We start from the raw sequence: 19,317 nt of genomic DNA, 5'->3' as shown, positions 1-19,317 counted from the left end.
TTTTGAGCCCTTTGATTTCAGTGGATTTCAAAGGGTTTAACTCTTTTTAGGATTGCACTGTTAATTGCCTGTATTGCCAGTTTGCAGCAAGGGGTAATTAATTTTTTCTCTGTAAGGTGCTGAACCATTTGAAGGAGTAATTTATGTCCAGTACCTGAGGCAAGGAGTTCTTTTCCATATGACTGCCAATCCGAATATGAGAGTTGTCGCATATATTTCAGCTTTCACGTGGGAAAGGATCAACTTTTCTGCATTTGAAAATAAACCTGGGGATGCCAAAGATATTAAACACAAAATCCATGCATAAGAGTCAACCAGAACAGATGTAATGTTCTTATCCTTTGTTTATTTCAGGAATAACTGATGGACCATTTGATACTTCAGGTTGTCCTTCTCTCCATAGCAGTGAGTTTCTGTCAATTACAAAGTCAAGGTAAATATTTGAATTCTTTCTTTTTTAGAAAAACAACAACAACAACACAAGCTGCCAGTTGCTAACGGATTTTTGGTTATTTCAGACACAACCGTTTTGGCTCCCGGCTGCGACCTGATTTTTAAAAACCTTTTTAGACAAAGCCGCTTGTGTCCTGTTGGCATCCCGGGGCTCAGCCGTTTTTTTATGAAAACTGCTTTCTCCCATTTTCAGTTCTTCCTTGCACTTCTGAATTGCTCCAGTGTGCTGTTTGAACTGTCTGGAGCGCTTCCGAAAGGACTGTTATTTTTGCCCAGCCTTTTTCCACGCAGTGTTCTTTTTCAGCTTTAAAAAAATGTTCTAAGATTTGTGCTATAGCACTATAGTGCTGTAGTGCCATAGCAGCATCACTGACATGCCTGTCGCTGTAGCTGAAGAAGAATGCTGCACTGAAAAAGGCGCCCGGGGGGGGGGGTGTGTGAGGATAGCAGAACTGTTTGAAACGGCCAGAGTGCTAGGGTTTCCAGGTCCCTCTTCACCACTGATGGGAGGTTTTTGGGGCGGAGCCTGAGGAGGGCGGGGTTTGGGGAGGGGAGGGACTTCAATGCCAGAGAGTCCAATTGCCAAAGCAGCTATTTTCTACAGAGGAACTGATATCTATTGGCTGGAGATCAGTTGTAATAGCAGGAGATCTCCAGCTAGTACCTAGAGGTGGGCAACCCTACAGAGCGCTTTAGAGACGGCTCATAGACGGATTGAAATGAGCTGTATGAAATGCTCATTCCTGTATCGCTTTACTTGGATTCCGGCCAGCAATGGACATCCAGTTTAGAACAGTAATCTGAAAATGGCCACAGTCTTTTGCATAGGTTGATTGTTCAAAAATCAAGGCTATGAAAGTAGTCTAGTGTCCAAATTAGTGAGCTGTGAACATGAATGATTCTGTTAAATGTTACCTTTGCCAATACGTTGTTCTGTGGCCTTAGTCAACCTGCCGTCTTCTAGCTTTGGTATCCCATCTGTGATAAAGGGGATAGAAAATTGTCCTACCTTACTGACTTGTAGGATTGATTCAGTCTTTGTGCCTGTACTAGAAAACATAGGTGTGCCTTCATATGCGACATAATGCATGCGTTTTTTTTACATAAAAGAAAAGGCAGCATATGAAGTAACCCTGGTTGACTTCCAAAAGATGGGCTCAAACTGAGACAACTAGTACTGCAAAATGCAAACTCTGATTTTCTGGGTGTAAATTAGTGTTGCCAGGTCCCTCTTCACCACCGACGGGAGGTTTTTTGTGTGCAGCCTGAGGAGGGTGAGGTTTGGGGAGGGGAGGGACTTCAATGCCGTAGAGTCCAATTGCCAAAGTGTCCATTTGCTCCAGGTGAACTGATCTCTGTCAGATGGAGATCTGTTGTAATATCAGGAGATCTCTAGCTACTACCTGGAAGTTGGTAACCCTAGTGGAGAGAGAGAGAGAGAGAGAGAGAGAGAGAGAGAGAGAGAGAGAGAGAGAGAGAGAGAGAGAGAGAGAGAGAGAGAGAGAGAGAGTGTTGTGGGCCTCAGATTATGAGATTATGCATTTGCATGTCCAAATGCCCACAACCTCCACTTCAGTGAAGATTCCAGGTATTATAGGTATTATATCGAAATGACATTTCAGCAGTATGCTTTATGGTAACTTCTCTTTTTTGGTCAAATTACAGTAAAATAAATGATTGATTTATAGATTGATTGGTAACTTCTCAGTAATGTTGCAGCGCTGTGAGTCTGAAAGTTACTTGTTGCTTTCAAGTGTACCCTGTTGCAGCTTTTCATATAAAGGGCACCGAAAGAGCAAGGGAGAGAAGATGACCCATAACAAATGTTTTGTTGTTGATTGTAATAGTCTAAGGGAGCAAAACTAAGCAGGTCTACTTAGAGTCCTACTTGGGTGTTTATCCCCAGGAACATGTTCTTAGGATTGAACTGTAAGGGGTTTATCCTCACAGTTAAATGCAGAAGTATTTCAGAATGTGTAGGCTGTTCCCCCAACACAGTTCCCAGAATAATAAATATAGACTCAGATGCTGTGTAAAAATTTATGAAGCTCTTTTATTCTCAATGTTTTCCTGTAAAACTGCTTCATGGAGTCTCAGGTGAGTTTTATTAAAACCAATACCCTCTCTTTTCTCCACCAGATAACCATGTGGTTCCACCTACATTCCTTAATGTTTCCAAGAATCTAGATCTTCAGCAGCTGTTACTGGAATGGGATGTTAGTGATGAAACATATCACTCTGAGAAACAAATGATTTTTAACATCCAAATCAACCAAACTGGAGCAAGTAATATTGTCTGGAATGTAAGTATCTTTCTGAAAAACAACTTTCTCGGATATATGTAGCTTCCTGGATCAATTCAAAACAAATTCAAATGTTTATAGGATTGCCAATTTCCAGGTGGTTGGAGGAGAGAGAAACCTATGCTGGAAATAGTGAACACTATGTAGAGAGGCAGCACGTGGCTCAAAAGAAATGAAAATAAATAATTCAAAACCAAAGTTCTGACCCTTGTAATAATTGTATATTAATACACAACCAAAGAAAAACCAAAAACATAAAGTGTTGAAATCACACTATGTGCCTCGCAGGGCTTAAGGCAAATTAAATGCGGCCAAAAACGGCTTGCAGCCAAAAAGCGGCTTACTTTAGTAATAGGCTAAGAAATTCAATTCAATACAGCCAACAGGGGCTTCTATATTACATGGACAAGTCAATGATACATTAATCATGAAGAATGAATTAAAGAAGAGGTCCATGGCTGGGTCCGACGCAAGGACGCGTTGCGAAAATCTTCTTCAGCTTGCTGACCCCAAGGTGTTTAAAGGGGCCACCACTAATGACATTCAATGTTATCGCAGCAAAATTCTATGGAAAATAAACAGGAGCCTAAACAGCTGAGTGCTAAAGAGCAAGAATATATATGAAAAAGGCTATTTGGTAGCAATTTTAGTAAGTAACAAAACAAAGTGGCTTACCCACTGCTTCAATGGAGTAAGCAGACACTACCGCGGAACTTCACGGAAGTGAAAGACGTTCCTGGAGTATAATAAGGCAAGTTATTAAACTGAACTAAAAGCAGGACAAGACGTTATGCCTGATTTTATAAAAATATGTCTTACCCATGTTGCAAAATGAAACCACAAGAACTCAGTGTGGAAATAATTCTAAAGGTAGGAACCCGCTGGTAGTTAGCCTAAGCTTGTTCGGAGTGAAAGAGGAATGCGACTCCGCACTGAAGTACTCACAGCTGTGGGTATGGTGCAAAGTGGAAGAATAATTGTTAAAGTAACATAGCTATTAAAGAAAACAAGATAGATCGAAGTCTGTGTTTAGACCACAGGGGGCCTAAGTTTTAAAAAGAAAGATGAAGTGTCTCTCTTTACCTGGATGTGAATCACTTCCCCTTTTAGGTTTAAGAAAACACGTCAACTTATTAAAACTGATCTTTTACCTGAGAAACCACGCATTTCGGCTTTTGGTCACTTTAAATGCAACGGATGTGCAGCATGTTCCTTTAGCCTACCCGTAAAACAGGTCATGGCACTGGATGGCAAATTCACTTATACCTTAAAGCAATTATCTAATTGTGCCTCAGCATGTGTTGTATACGCCCTACTTTGTTCCTGTCCAGTCCCAAAAATGTACATTGGCTGCACAGTTCGCCAAATTAGGCTTCGCATTGGCGACACCGTGCGAGAATCAGGGCTCGAATAATGGAAGCGCCGGTAGTCAGCCATTTCGTTAGTCACGGCCACAGTGATCGAGATCTTAAATTCTTTGTCTTATGGCAATATCAGCCCCAAGCTTTTCAAACACAAGATGTTAAGAAGATTCTGAACTGCCAAGAGAGTAATTCAGGAGAGGTTATCAGGATTAAACGATTCTTTTATTGGACCAATAAAAGAGAAGTGCATGTGGAGATGCCCTTAAAAGCATCAGAGCATTCTCACCCAGAACAAAGAAAGACATCGTGCTTTATAGACTTTAGGATGGAGGGCAGTAATCAGAGTTACGTATAACATCAGAGCCAATACACATTAGATTTGTATATACAACCATTAGCATATCCTATTAGTGTGGTCTTGAGGCGTTTACTTAGGTGGCTATATGATCTCTAATGAAGAAACGAAACTTAACATTCTTATCTGACACCCTTGGTGTCTTAAATCACTGGTCTGGGCCTTGTTAAGGCGGCTAGCTGTACCAGCCGAGCAAGGATGATCTCACTGGCACCTGATTAGCAATGGCTGCCAGCTTATGCTAACCCATTGATCACACACTAGTGAATCTGAACCAAAGATTAATTCTTCACCCCTTATACCTGTACATATGTGTGCAGATATATATATATATGCCTGATGCTATGCTCTTATACCTGAGCATAGCACCTTATAAACATGTGAGTATTCATACATATGTAAGAATATATATTTTCCCATAAATGAAGTTTATAGACATTTAAGTGAGAGCACCGATCCAATTAAGTTCCTGTTTGCTCGCTCCCGTGGGAAGTCTGTGGGAAACCGACTCCCAGATTTTCTAGCATCTTGTCTACTTTGGCCATGGCTGTATCGGAGCCTGAACGCTTTCAGTGAGGTGGTATTGTCCTCGGGTGAGAAAAGATTCCTGAGCCAGCCATTTGCCTTTTTTGTCATTGTTTTGAAATGGGTGGCAAACCCCAGAGGCATCAATAAGAACCAAGCTTCCTTCTTTTGAGATCAGAGCCCGGAGCCGTGCTTATGAAGTGCTGAAATAAATCACATATGTTCTCCAGCTTTCCTTTTGCAATATATTATTTTGTTTAAATTGGATTTAAAAGCTTTCATACATCCCCAAGAAGATGTGCAGGATATAACAAGCTCTTGTTTGTTTGTTTAGCTGTTCAGCATGTTCCCCACCCTTTTCAAACATAGACAAATAGGGTTGCCAACCTCCAGGTACTAGCTGGAGATCTCCTGCTATTACCACTTATCCCCAGCCAATACAGATCAGTTCACCTGGAGAAAATGGCTGCTTTGGCAACTGGAATCTATAGCATTAAAGTCCCTCCCCAAACCCCACCCTCCTCAGGCTCCACCCCAAAAACCTCCTGTCGGTAGCGAGGAGGAACCTGGCAACCCTATAGACAAGTGAATACTAACATCATAGTTGGGGACTATTAACAATCCTGGGTATATTTATTGAGCTTTCTGAGCTTCACAAAATTTGTCTGGAATTGTTCATACTCACATGGTATGATGACAACTGAAGAGAAGGCCCAAAGCTGTTTTGAGTCCCCGAGTCCCTAGGTTACAATAAAAAAAATAGAAATAGTGAAAACATAACAATGCTTATTTATTTACTTCCTTCATTTGTACCCTACCTTTCTCCCCAATGGGGACCCAAAGCGGCTTACTCCGCTCTCTCCATTTTATCCTCACAACAACCCTCTGAGGTAGGTTAGGGTGAGAGAGTATGACTGGCCCAAGGCCACCCAGTGAGCGTCCATGAGTGGGGATTCGAACCCAGGTCTCCCAGATACTAGTCCAACACTCTTAACCACTATACCCCACTTGGCTCTCAATACTGCCTCATCATTCAGAGTTCCTCTTCACTGTTTACTTTTAGGAGAATTTCACGACAACTCTCGACAAATTAAATCGACCAATACGATGGAGGTGGGTGTCCAAAGAGCGCATGGAGTGTATGTCATATGCAGTAAGAATCCGGAGTTTGGGGGCAAGGGAAAGCGAACCAGTGTCTGAATCTTGGAGTGACTGGACTAAGTGGACGGAAGTGAAAGGTAAGCAAAGCTTGCCAGTATAAAGCAGGTAATAGAGCCTTCGCCCTCTGTGATACGCCAAAGCTGGTGTTGTGTAATCCTTTCCTGCGGAAGGCAGGCCCATTGCTCGGTATTGTAGTTTTCCAGAGAAGAAAATTAGCCTTTAGATAACACTGTATTACTCTGAGTGCGGAACTGATTGCATAATTTCAGCTATGGCTCTATGCTGTTCTGTAAAGTTAGTTCTTTTTCTCCTTAACTGTTAATCACATTTTAGCCTTGCATTTAGAAACCTCCCTTCCAAGCCAAATTTCAGTGCACTGAATGGCCTTGAGAAAGTCTTTGCCTCAGTTTTCCTACCCCTTACATTTAGGGTTGCCAACCTCCAGGTACTAGCTGGAGATCTCCTGCTATTACAACTGATCTCCAGCAGATAGAGATCAGTTCATCTGGAGAAAATGGGCGCTTTGGCAATTGGACGCTATGACATTGAAGTCCCTCCCCAAACCCCGCTCTCCTCAGGCTCCGCCCCAAAAACCTCCCGCCAGTGGCGATGGGGGACCTGGCAACCCTACTTACCTTCTGTCATGGCCAACTGGGGGAGTAAATTATTGTTAGTTTTAGTGGAGTAATGCTTCAGACTGACAAAAAACCAAAAAACTGCTGGTAGGTGAAGGAAGAAAATAAAAACCCGAGATATGACCACAGGTAAAGCTTAGCTGAAGTTTTTATGTTTATTAATTTATGTATTGGAATTCTTATATCATCACATTCCAGAAGCTTGAGATAAAGGAAGATATCTCAGTAGCGTGTGTGGCTAAGAGCTGTTTCACAAGAGAAGCAAAATCTCAGTTCCCTGACAGACAGCAAGCAATATGCAAGCGTTTTGTTAGGTGTGTCTATAAATGAAGGGTGTGTGTGTCTTTTTAGCTGTGTTTAAAAAGAACTAATTAGAGGGAAGTGGTTACCATTTAGGAAATTTACAGCCAACCTTTACAAACAGATGAAGCTGCCGCTTGGCAGTCGCTTTCTGGGGCTTCACGTCATTCCCTAACTTGCTAGTGGATAACTTTTTAAAGATCCTAGGGCTTTTTGCATGCTGAACACGGTCTGGTTCGCCAAACTTTAGCACCTCCCCTCTGATGTATATACATTGTTATGTGTGTATTTTGGCATTTGTGCGCTGGGAGGCTTGCTGCCAACTAACAGTACCAAAAATTCAGATGACAAATTCCAGGTATTTATTAGGGCTCAAACAGGCAAGATGAAGATCGCACTTCTTATTCTATCCATAACATGTGAATTGCAAACGTGCAGCCTCAATTTGCCTTAGAGCTGTACAGGGTTTAACATTTCAACTTCAAGTACATTTGCTATTTGACACTGGATCATCCATATGCTGTCAGCATTAAAGGAGAAAATGTGTGTCCCTTAACATGCACATTTTTTTTTGTTTAAGATGCTAACAACAAAAGCAAAGGAGTCTATTCTGAACAGCGAAACGGAGTGGAAGTTTAAGGGTTAACTTCCCTCCCTTCACTGCACAGTCCCAAGGCAAAGTGTACGAGCCTGCAGTTTGCATGTTATGTAAGAACAAATATGTATTCTTCATTTGGTCTGAATCCTTAGTTTGCTGCTGCAAAAGTATAAAGAGCGTTATTATCATATTTATAGGACTACTAGCTAGTCTACTATATCATGAGCTTTTTTCAGTAGAAGCAGCCAGATATGCACACATACACACATATATAACCTGCAAGACAGTGAGCAGGTGTTTTATATATAAAAGTATTAGTTTGCAATAACAATAACAACAACAACAACAACTGTAATAATAGCTATATATCTTAAATCATTAACTCTGTCTGGGTGAATACTGGCTGTCCTTATCTGGGCTTACAGTGTTCTCCCTTGTTTTGTACAGGCATGGACATAGAAGATTCCAAGTCTTACATATTCCCGAACGACAAGGTTGTTGAAGAAGGGTCAAATGTCTCCTTTTGCTGCATTGGGAAAAAGGGACAAATGATAACAACTTTATTCGTTGGTAACATCTGTAACTATTCAGCAAGTACAAGCCACAGAAGAGTGGTGTTTACAGTAAAAAATGTCTGCGTTTCACGACCAGGTGGAACTGTAGTGGCCTGTGGTATCTATGGTCCTTGGACAACACTCTTTGTGACCCGTAAGCAGAAAATTGGTGGGAGTGGGGGGGTTATACTGCTAAGAACTGGTTTGAATGGTGCCGGCCTGATCACTCATTGTGCTATCCTTGCTTATCCACAATGTCATAATAAAAATATCTAGAAACTTCTCAGCTTACCCTTTGACTGAAGAGCACTAGTTTCCAACCAGGGGTCCATGGACCCCCAGGGGTCCGCGAGAACTAAATTAAGGTCCGCGAAACAAAGTTATAAACCCATAATAAATTAATATTTTAAATTAAAAGTTCTCTATTATAAAAATATATATTCAAATATTATTCTAAGTTTAACGTTTAACTAACAGCTATGATTAAAGTTTATTTTCAAATTCTCCGAATTTTTATTTTGAACCTTGGGGTCCCTGCACCGAACAAAAAAGTCCTAGTGGTCCCTGGTCAAAAAAAGGTTGGGAACCACTGCGGTAGAGGGATGTCTCGGGCAGTAAATAGTTAAGATTAATATGCTGAAGTTACCTTGACTATTAGTGCAACCTACAATCAAGACTGTCTCTAAAGGTAGCACGTATCATTTTACCCAAAAAAATGTACCGGATCACTTATGGAATTTGTGTGGCAGCCTTTTTAACTTTCTGATGTTGAAAGTAAAACTACTCATAGAATATGAGTTATATGAGTTATATAGAAACAGTTTAGTGTATTGGACGAGTGGGAGATCTTCACTGGGAGAATGAACAAGTAGGAGGAGATCTTCACTGGTGAGCATGACAAACAAAGTGAATCATAGAGCGATACATATGTGGCTATCCTGCAGACAATAAAAGAGGAATTTACACATTGTGGGGTACAATGAATGGGCTGAGAGCATCAGGGGCCAGACAGATGGTCCTATGTCCTCAAGCCCTTCATTTTGCCACCTTTTTTTTCATTTTTTAAAAATGCTATGGGGGCCAAATCTTGTCGTGGACTGGTGTGCAAGGGGATGAGGAGCTCTTGTCTCCCCATGCCATTTTTGAGAGCCAAAGCAGACAGCCATTTTGTCTCTCAAAAATGGTGGGAGGGGCAGACAGGAGGTCCTCATCCCACTGCACAGATGACCCCGGCAGGATTGGGTCCCAGTGGCATTTTTAAAAGTTAAAAGAGCAGGCTCTAAAATGGCACTGTGTCCCATTGACGGACTCGGGGATGTGGAGTCTTCTAGTTTGGCCCTTAGCAGGTGTGAAACTGGTTACGTCTAAGGATGGGACATCTCCAGGACCTCCTTATTTTAAAAAAATCAATTTGCACCATCATTTCAGTGGTCCGGGTGAAAGAAATATTTGTGCAGGATTCTTTTTTGTTCGTTTGAACTTAATAACATGTACCCTGTTTCCCCCCTCACAGAACTTCAAAGCGGTTTACGATTTAAAAGGCTCAGCAATACGCAAATGAAATGTTTCTGGCGCAAATGAATAATCAGAAACATTTCCCGCTCTTCTGCAGATGCATCCTTGTGTGTTTCTGTTTCGGGCGGCTCTGCCGGCACTTGGGCCTGCTTTCATACACATTGGATAATGCACTTTCAGTGCGCTTCAGCGATCGTTTGCAATAGAAAATCCAGTTGCCAACGATTGCTTAAGTGCATTGTAAGTGCGTTAAAGCACCCTTGCTCTCTCTGAGCGCCTGGCAGTTTCTCTGCTACCTGAGAAGTACAGGGCACGTCTGGCAGGGCCAGGCGGATCTCCTTTCTTCTTCCAACCACTGGACCTGCCGTATATATTTATCTATTTTAAGTACACTGTGAACATCCAGATAACATAATTCCTGTGTGTTGCTTGAGAGTACATGTAGTTGTATATATGGACATTTTGGCTTAAATGCAAATGGAGTGGGCACTGAAAAAATTATTATTTTAATTCCACGTCAGAAAGTCAGGAAGGGCAAGAATATTGTTTTCATTAATTATCAGGAGTATTGGTGTCATTCCGGACAGTTGTGTCAGGAAACATTTAACAACTATTGAAACAATACTTCCAATTTAGTGGAAATATGATAATTCTGAACTAAAAGGAAATTAAAGTAAAAAAATTTAAATGTCTGCATCCCAGAAGGGAGAGAGAGAAAGGACCTCTGCCCCAGCCATTGTACAGCACACCAGCCCTTTATACTTTAAATGGCCATTCTTTTTAATGGGAAGACAAGCCTCCAAACTCCATAGTCTAGGTCTACCCCCATTGAAACAAATGGCCCTTTAAAGATTGAACAGCCATTTTTTTCAATGGGTAGACCTGGTTTCCAAACTCACTGAAAACAAAAGCCCTTTAAAGTTTAAAGGTCTGAAGTACAGGCATGCCTCATTTTATTGTGCTTCACTTTATTGCACCTCGCAGATACTGTGTTTTTGAGCAAGTCTATCAGCACCATTTTTCCAGTAGCATGTGCTCATTTTGTGTCTCTGTGTTGCGTTTTGGTAATTCTCGCAATATTTCAAACTTGTTCAGAGAGCCAGCGTGGTGTAGTGGTTAAGAGCTGTGGTTTGGAGCGGTGGACTCTGATCTGGAGAACCGGGTTTGATTCCCCACTCCTCCACATGAACGGCAGAGGCTGATCTGGTGAACTGGATTGTTTCCCCACTCCTAACACACAAAGCCAGCTGGGTGACCTTGAGCTAGTCACAGCTCTCTTAGAGCTCTCTCAGCCTCACCTACCTCACAGGGTGTCTGTTGTGGGGAGGAGAAGGGAAGGTGATTGTAAACCGGTTTGATTCTCCCTTAAGTGGTAGAGAAAGTCAGCATATAAAAACCAACCCTTCTTCTTCTTCATTATTATTACTACAGTACATTGTTTTTAAGGACATAATGCTCTCGCACACTTAATAGTCTACAGTACAGTGTAAATATAATTTTTATATGCACTGGGAAATAAAAAAATGTGTGTGATTCGCTTTATTGCAATATTTGCTTTATTGCGGTGGTCTGGAACCAAACCTGCAATATTCCTGAGGTATGCTTGTACCATGGAGCAGCTGTGCGGGGAGGTGCTCTAAATAATAGGCCTGTGCTTTAGAGTTCAGCAGCCAGGTCTTCCCATAGAAACGAATGGCCATTTAAAGTTTAAAGGATGAATGTGCTGTAAAACAGCTATGAACAATGAAAGTCCCGTCCTGATTCTGGATATTTTCCATATCTATCAGGAGATAACTGTTGAAATTGGGAAACATCAGAGGTGCCTTTCACTGTATCAGATATGGCTGATCCAATCTGATGCGGGAAATACCAGACATTATATGGGATCGGCAAAATCTGATTGCATGCCCCTAAACACCGGGTTCACCTTTTCCTTCAGCCTAGGCAAGAGCGGGCTGGCTGCAGATCTCTGAGGTTTCCTGCCAGCTGCCAGTTCCCCACCACTGGAACAATCCCTCAACCAAGATGGTGGCAACGCACACACCACGTGGGTCATTTTTGTATAGTGGGCAAAGATGGTTATAATGTTGCTGCCTCCATTTTTGTGAAGAGAGTTTTTGGCAGTGGGGATAATCATGGCTGTGCATCAAAAAACAGTCTACAGTGTTGTGATGGCTCGCAATCCACATTTGTCTCCACCTTAACCGGAGATTAATTTGCTTTGAAGTAGGTTGCAAGAGTAAAGGCAAGAAGGACACATTTTAATCTACTCTTGTTTTAACAGGACCGCCTGGTGAACCCAAAAATCTGTCTTGTGAAACAGAAGACATGGAAACATTAAAGTGTTCTTGGCAGCCTGGATCAGAAGATAAACTTGCGGGGAGGCGTTCAGTACAATTTATCCTGTCTGATAGGTGGGTATTCTTCATATATTTTTGGGTGTCTCAAGTCACAAAATGACATTTGTGTGCATAAAGTGCCGCCAAGTCCCCGCTGACTTACTGCAACTCCACAAGGGGCTTTCAAGGCCAAGTGAGAAGCAGAGGTGGTCTGCCGTCGCCTTCCTCGGCATAGTCTTCCTTGGTGTTCTGCCTTCCAAGTACTGACCTTGCTTTGCACCCCAGATCTAACAAGATCAGGCTATACCATATCATTCCACATTCCAGCTTTACATTGTCTCTGTGTGTAAAGTGCCGTCAAATCGTAGCCAACTTATGGCGACCCCAGCAAGGGGCTTTCAAGGCAAATGATAAGCAGAGGTGGTTTACCGTTGCCTTCTCCTCATTGTCTTCCTTGGTGGTCTCCCTTCCAAGTACCAACCCTGCTGAGCTTCTAAGATCTGACGAGATCAGGCTACACCATGCTGCCTTTCCTCCAAAATGACATGAGATTCTTATATTTGAAGTTATAACTATAGTGAAATGCTTGTTGTCCAGTCGCTAAGAAACATTAACCAGTTTGGCTTCTGTTGACTTTGCCTAGTGCAACACCATGAAATAGTTTCACCTAGGTTGCTATAAAAGCCAACATTTCCCCTCACCCCAATACTTTCCTTCTGTATAAGGGACTTGTGTGTTTCACACAGTCCTGGAGAGACTTGTGTGTTTCACACAGTCCTGCAGGCCAACCCTGCTTAGCAGCCAAGACCTAACTGGAATCAGGCTAGACTGGCCTATCAAGGTCAGGGCATCCTTCTACATAGGAAATATAAAAAGTTTTGTTTTGTCTCAGGATCATTCTCAGTCTAATCTCACCCTGGCACTAGGGTTGCCACCCAGGTGGTGGCTAGAGATCTCCTCCTATTACAACTCATCTCCAGATGACAAAGATCAGTTTGCCTGGAGAAAATTGCCACTTTGGAAGGTGGTCTCTATGGCATTCTACCCCAGTGAAGTACCTCGCCTCTCCAAACCCCACTCTCCTCAGGCTCCACCCCCAGAATCTCCAGGTATTTCTCAATCTGGAGCTGGTAACCCTACCTGGCCCATCTCATCAAACCCCATCTCTAGGTTGCCAGGTTCCTCTTCGCTACTGGCGGGAGGTTTTTGGGGTGGAGCCTGAGGAGGGCGGGGTTTGGGGAGGGGCTTCAATGCCATAGCCTGACTTTATAGTCCACCTTTCTCACTGACACTCAAAGCAGATAAATGGTGTATATGGTGTAAATCAACAACAGGCCCCCAAAATAGCCAGTACTGAAAAGAATGGCATGGATCCAAAGATCTACTTCAGACATACTCATGGGCTTGTGTGAGCCCTTGAGATTTAGTGCAGTATAGTAGCTAAGGATTTGAACTATGAACTGGGAAGCCAACCTCTTCTCTCCACCTTAACCTGCCCCCAACTGGCATTTTTTTTTTTTTGCTTAGTTTGCTTTGATGCTGCTAGCTATGGGAAGGACAGGGGCACTGAAATCCCATCCATCTCCCCCAGTTCGCAAAATAATAACAGCCCTTTGAGGATGGTAAGGATTACTGAAATTGTGCACATGAGGCCCATTGAAGTCTCTAAGGCAAATGCTCATAAGAATATAAGAAAGGCCATGCTGGATCAGACCAAGGCCCATCAAGTACAGTAGTCTGTTCACACAGTGGACAACCAGGTACCTCTAGGAAGCCCACAAGAGAGACTACAGCAGCATTGTCCTGCCTTTGTTTCACAGCACCTAATATAAAAGGCACGCTCCTCTGATCCTGGAAAGAATAGATAGATATGCATCATGACTAGTATCTATTTTTACTCGTAGCCATGGATAGCCCTTTCGTCCATGAACATGTCCACTCCCCTCTTAAAGCCTTTCAAGTTGGCAGCCATCACCACATCCTGGGGCAGGGAGTTCCATTTTCACTATTAACTTTTCTTTAAACAGCAGACCAACATGCCTGTGCTTTTTCAAATTCAAATTCAAATTCAGTGGTGTAGTAGTTAAGAGCAGTGGTTTGGAGCGGTGGAGTCTGATCTAGAGAACCGGGTTTGATTCCCCACTCCTCCACATGAGTGGCAGAGACTAATCTGGTGAATTTGTTTCCCCACTCCTACACACGAAGCCAGCTGGGTGACCTTGGGCAAGTCATGCTCTCTCAGCCTCACCCACCTCACAGGGTGTCTGTTGTGGGGAGGGGAAGGGAAGGTGATTGTAAGCCGGTTTGATTCTGCCTTAAGTGGTAGAGAAAGTCGGCATATAAAAACCAACTCCTCCTCCTCCTACTCCGTGCATAAATTGCTATTAAGGATCAACATCCCTGGATTCATAGTATCTGACATCTCAAGGGAAGACAACTCAACAGTGTCTCTTTTCTGTCTCCTCCAACTCCCACCACTGTTTTTTCAAGGTCTAATGGGAAAGTGTATTACCCTGAACAGTCCTCAAACAGCTGCTCATTCAAAATTGGCACTCAAACCACCTACAACTTAAGACTGACGGCCAGAAATGATCTGGGGGAGAAACATACTAACCTTAGTTTTGATGTAGCCCACAGAGGTAAGAAATTCTTTTCTCTTTTAGTGTTTAGTGATATTCAGGCTTACCTCCAGCATCTCAATCCGGAGATAGCCGAAGTTCCTACATATCCCAACTGGGACAAGCATTGAACAAAAACTTAACATATAACTTCAGAATGACCTTTTTGCCTCACACCTTAGAGAGCCTTCCAGAGAGTCCGAGAAGATGGTATTGGGCTAAATGGACCAAGGATTGAGGGGGATTGGTAGTCACCTGTCCATACCTATCCACCAATCAAGCGCCATCTTCCTTACTTTTTTACCTCTAATAAAATCATCCCTTGAAGAGCCCCCCCTTTTCCAGTTTTGATCTGGTGTAGTATAAAAGAATAACGGGGCAGTTCAGAGTTCTTTGTACTCATTTTACTGCTCAAGGTGGTTTAACAGCTCTTTCAGAAATTTATATGTTCTTTCTTTCATCACAGTTCGTCCGGCACCCCCTTTTAACCTCAATGCTTTTGATATACTTTCTATTACCATCAAGCTACGCTGGGAAATGAAACCTAAGCTTGACCTGCTTTGCCAAATTGAAAGTCGTCATCCAGATGGGAAAGTGGACCTGGTAAGGAACACATGCTTCAAAACTCTTTCGTTTAATTCATTTTGTACTGGTAGCTATGTTGATCTGCTGTGGCAAAGTTCATTGACCCCCTTAAAAATTAACGCCTGTATTGCTTGAGAGCCGGTGTGGTGTAGTGGTTAAGAGCGGTGGTTTGGAGCATTGGACTCTAATCTAGAGAACTGGGTTTGATTCCCCACTCCTCCACATGAGCGGTGGATGCTACTCTGGTGAACCGGGTTGGTTTCCCCACTCCTACACATGAAGCCAGCTGGGTGACTTTGGGCCAGTCACAGTTCTCTTAGAGCGCTCTCAGGCCCACCTACCTCACAGGGTGTCTGTAGTGAGGAGGGGAAGGGAAGGTGATTGTAAACCGGTTTGGTTCTTCCTGAAGTGGTGAAGAAAGTTGGCATATAAAAACCAACTCTTCTTCTTCTTTGATGGGGTGGAGCCACTTTGGTAGACCCAACCACAAAAACAAATTGTCAGTCAATAAGGTGGCTTAAAACCTAATATATATTAGATTTCATGTTTTTGTATTGTGTTTCATTATGTTGACGTTTTTGGCTTGTATGTATGTCTGTTTAGGAGGGTTTTTTTGTTTTTTGTTTACAAAATAAAATACCGCACTTTAAAAAATGGAACAGTAACAATGAAACCACGGTGCCTGACCTGCTGCAACATTTATGTTTTACAGCACAACAGTACATCACATAGCACTAAATCATATTATACTGTGAGTGGGTTACAACCTTATACCAAGTATACATTTCGAGTACGCTGTGGTGCCAACCAGCACTTCTGGAAATGGAGCAAATGGAGCGAATCAAAAACTACACAGACAGAAAAATCCGGTAAGAAAGCTGTGCTGTGGAAGACAGTCTTGGGATGATGATGAAGAAGAGCTGGTTTTTATAGGCTGATTTTCTCTACCTTTTAAGGAGAACCAAACCGGCTTACAATCTCCTTCGCTTCCTCTCCCCACAACAGACACCCTGTGATGTCGGTGGGGCTGAGAGAGCTCAGAGAGAACTGTAACTCATCCAAGGTCACCCAGCTGGCTTCATGTGGAGGAGTGGGGAATCAAACCTGGTTCTCCAGGTTAGAGTCCGCCGCTCTTAACCACTATGCCACGCTGATGTAGTGGTTCTGTTCAGCAAGATAAGAACATAAGAAAGGCCATGCTGGATCAGACCGAGGTCCATCAAATCCAGCAGTCCGTTCACACAGTGGCCTACCAGGTGCCTCTAGGAAGCCCACAAACAAGACAACTGCCTGTGTTCCACCACACCTAATATATTCTTCATGCTCCTCTGATTCTGTAAAGAATAGGTATGCATCACTGCTAGTATCCATTTTTACTAGTAGCCATGGATACCCCTCTCCTCCATGAACATATCCACTCCCCTCTTAAAGCCTTCAAAGTTGGCAGCCATCACCACATTCTGGGGCAGGGAGTTCCACAATTTAACTATGCCAGGCAAACTAGGCCTGGTCAACAGGCATATTTGGGGTGGGGGAGTGTCACACAGGTCATAAGGACATAAGATAGGCCATGCTGGATCAGACCAAGGTACATCAAGTCCAGCAGTCTGTTCACACTGTGGCCAACCAGGAAGACCTCTAGGAAGCCCAGAAACAAGACAACTGCAGCATGATTTATAACTTAGTTAGCAATAAAATTGTACTATTTGGAATTGCCAGGTGCCTCTTCACCATCAGCAGGAGGTTTTTGGGGCGGAGCCTGTGGAGGGCAGGATTTGAGGAGGGGAGGGACTTCAATGCCATAGAATCCAATTGCCAAAGCACCCATTTTCTCCAGGTGAACTGATCTCTATCTGCTGGAGATCAGTTGTAATAGCAGGAGATCTCCAGCTACTACCTGGAGGTTGGCAACCCTACTTATAGAATTTAGAAGTATAAATGTCTTGTTTTTCTATAAGAAAAATGCAAATGTACCAGCTAGAGAGAGAGTTACAAACTGCTGCACTCTTTGCTATCTTAGCACGTGTATCTTAATTTTGTCATCTGAGAGGCAGGGGGGGGAAAGTTGAAAATAGAAAAGACATTCTGCAGTAAACAAAATTAAGTGAATCTTGTGTTGGTGTGGGTTTAGACTGCACAAGATTTCTCTTGATGAACCAGGGAAATTATAAAGTAGAACCTCACCCATCTAACCTATATAACAAATGCCATTGTACAGCTGCTTCATACCCACCTGCCATGTTTATTCACCAGCACTCAGGGGCCTCACCAAATTTGTAAATGAATGTCATTGAGGAATATTACATTTGCCATGACACCAAAATCATACTTGTGATTGCTTGATTGTTTGCTTGTTTGCTAGATTTTCATCCCTCAAATCATTCCAAAATTGGCTCCCAAAGCAGCTGATGGGAATCAAAATCCAACACAATTTACAACTGACGTTCAGTACAAAATGTTCCTTGGGTAGGGATTTTCAGATTAGCTAGACTCTTCATGTATTATGGAGCACATAAATTGAGTCCAGGTCCCCACCCTGTGTCAGATGTAACACAATCACACATGACTTGTGGCTTCTTAATTCCTCTGTATGTGGTGCCTGATCAGGACCATAGAGCACATGGAGAAGGGGATTCAGCCTTCCCTCCGGCACCAATTTCCCAGCCTGAAACAATTCCAGCAAACGTACTGGGCCTCTTAAGGAAACCCAAGTATATTACAGAATCCTGTAGGTTTCCTCAAATAATGCCCACCCAGGATTATTTATGTCATAATGTGTGAAGAGGCACGTGTCAGGGATTTCTGCTTGCTTCTTGCCCTCTCTGATAACTCATCCATGATAGCTTGAAAGTGTTAGCATGGAGTCCCCAGTAGGAGTTGGATTGAGTCCTGGCCTAGTCTCTTCTGGACTGCTACTGAGAGCTCGATCAGTCCACTATCTCAATTATTCAGCAATGTTATGTGTTTGATTTGCAGCTCCATCAGGGTATCTTGATGTCTGGAGACGCATTCACCCAGGTGTGAACTCTTGCAATGTAACTGTCTTCTGGAAGGTAAGTCTGGTTGTACAAACAGTGGTGGTGAGTCAGTAGGACAAAAAAAGCAAGAGGATTTTTATCTGTAAAAATAATAATAAGAAGAGTTGGTTTTTATATGCTGACTCTTTTATATGCTGACATGTGTGTGTGTGTGTGTGCGCGCTCCTGGTGCAATGCTGGCACTTCCGGGGTAAACCCAGAAGTGGCGGAATCATGCCAGGACCATGTGCGGGATCGCTCTCCCTTTCCTGCTTCTGCCTGCCAGCCATCAGCTGGGCGGCGAGCAGCCCAGTTGATTGGCGGGCAATTGCCAATCAGCACATTAGTTCAGTTCCATAGCATTTCCATTGCAGAAACAGAAAAGTAATCAAAGAAATACTCTGTCTCCAACTTGAGATAGTTTTTGATAAGAGGATACAATACCCATGGCCCTTAGCGGTAGCCTTCTCTAACACCACCTCATTTGGAATGCAACTTAAAAATAGAGACTCAGGTATAAAATGTCCATCTGTAAACTGGAAGTGACGTTCCACCCCAGTTGTATGCAGCTGTCATCAAAAGCAGCTTGGTACCATTATAGGTAGAAACACGCATTATAAATACCATTTGCCAAGTCTCGTTTTCTTTCCCGCAGCCATTTCCAGGCTTTCGTGCTAATGGGGAAATCAAGACATATGAGATAATCTGGGAAATGTTAGGAGAACATCGTGGGTCTAAGGAGGTCCCTGCATCACACAATTCCACAGTGCTTTTTCTTAACAAATGTTCGGGTAACATCACAGTCTTGGCAAAGAATTCTGTAGATTCATCCCCTCCTTCTGTGATCGTCATCTCAGCAGAGAACGGTTAGTACAATTAGACATCAGTTGCTCCAGAAATGAATCTTTCTCTCCTACCTCCGTATACGAGTCATATTCTGTCCAGTAGTTTTGACAAGTGTATTGAACCCCTACACGCTTGGACTCCTCATTGTT

The 19,317-nt window shown here is 42.9% G+C and overlaps 1 protein-coding gene across 1 annotated transcript in view; it reads left to right on the top strand.

The window, feature by feature from the left end:
- Positions 1 to 363: 363 nt before the first annotated feature.
- OSMR (oncostatin M receptor) overlaps positions 364 to 19,317 on the top strand; it is a 30,328-nt gene continuing 11,374 nt past the window's right edge. The window contains exons 1-10 of the mRNA XM_056847793.1: positions 364 to 433; positions 2,593 to 2,756; positions 6,064 to 6,238; positions 8,142 to 8,402; positions 12,048 to 12,177; positions 14,593 to 14,741; positions 15,187 to 15,323; positions 16,018 to 16,174; positions 18,282 to 18,358; positions 18,978 to 19,188. Coding sequence (XP_056703771.1) covers positions 364 to 433; positions 2,593 to 2,756; positions 6,064 to 6,238; positions 8,142 to 8,402; positions 12,048 to 12,177; positions 14,593 to 14,741; positions 15,187 to 15,323; positions 16,018 to 16,174; positions 18,282 to 18,358; positions 18,978 to 19,188 — 1,531 coding nt within the window. The remainder of the gene's footprint in view (positions 434 to 2,592; positions 2,757 to 6,063; positions 6,239 to 8,141; positions 8,403 to 12,047; positions 12,178 to 14,592; positions 14,742 to 15,186; positions 15,324 to 16,017; positions 16,175 to 18,281; positions 18,359 to 18,977; positions 19,189 to 19,317) is intronic.

Source organism: Euleptes europaea, chromosome 4 (genome assembly GCF_029931775.1).
Source record: "Euleptes europaea isolate rEulEur1 chromosome 4, rEulEur1.hap1, whole genome shotgun sequence".
In the NCBI taxonomy this organism is placed as follows: Eukaryota; Metazoa; Chordata; class Lepidosauria; order Squamata; family Sphaerodactylidae; genus Euleptes; species Euleptes europaea.
The sequence above is the reverse complement of the archived record's forward strand: the minus strand, read 5'-3'. Positions and strand labels throughout refer to the sequence as shown.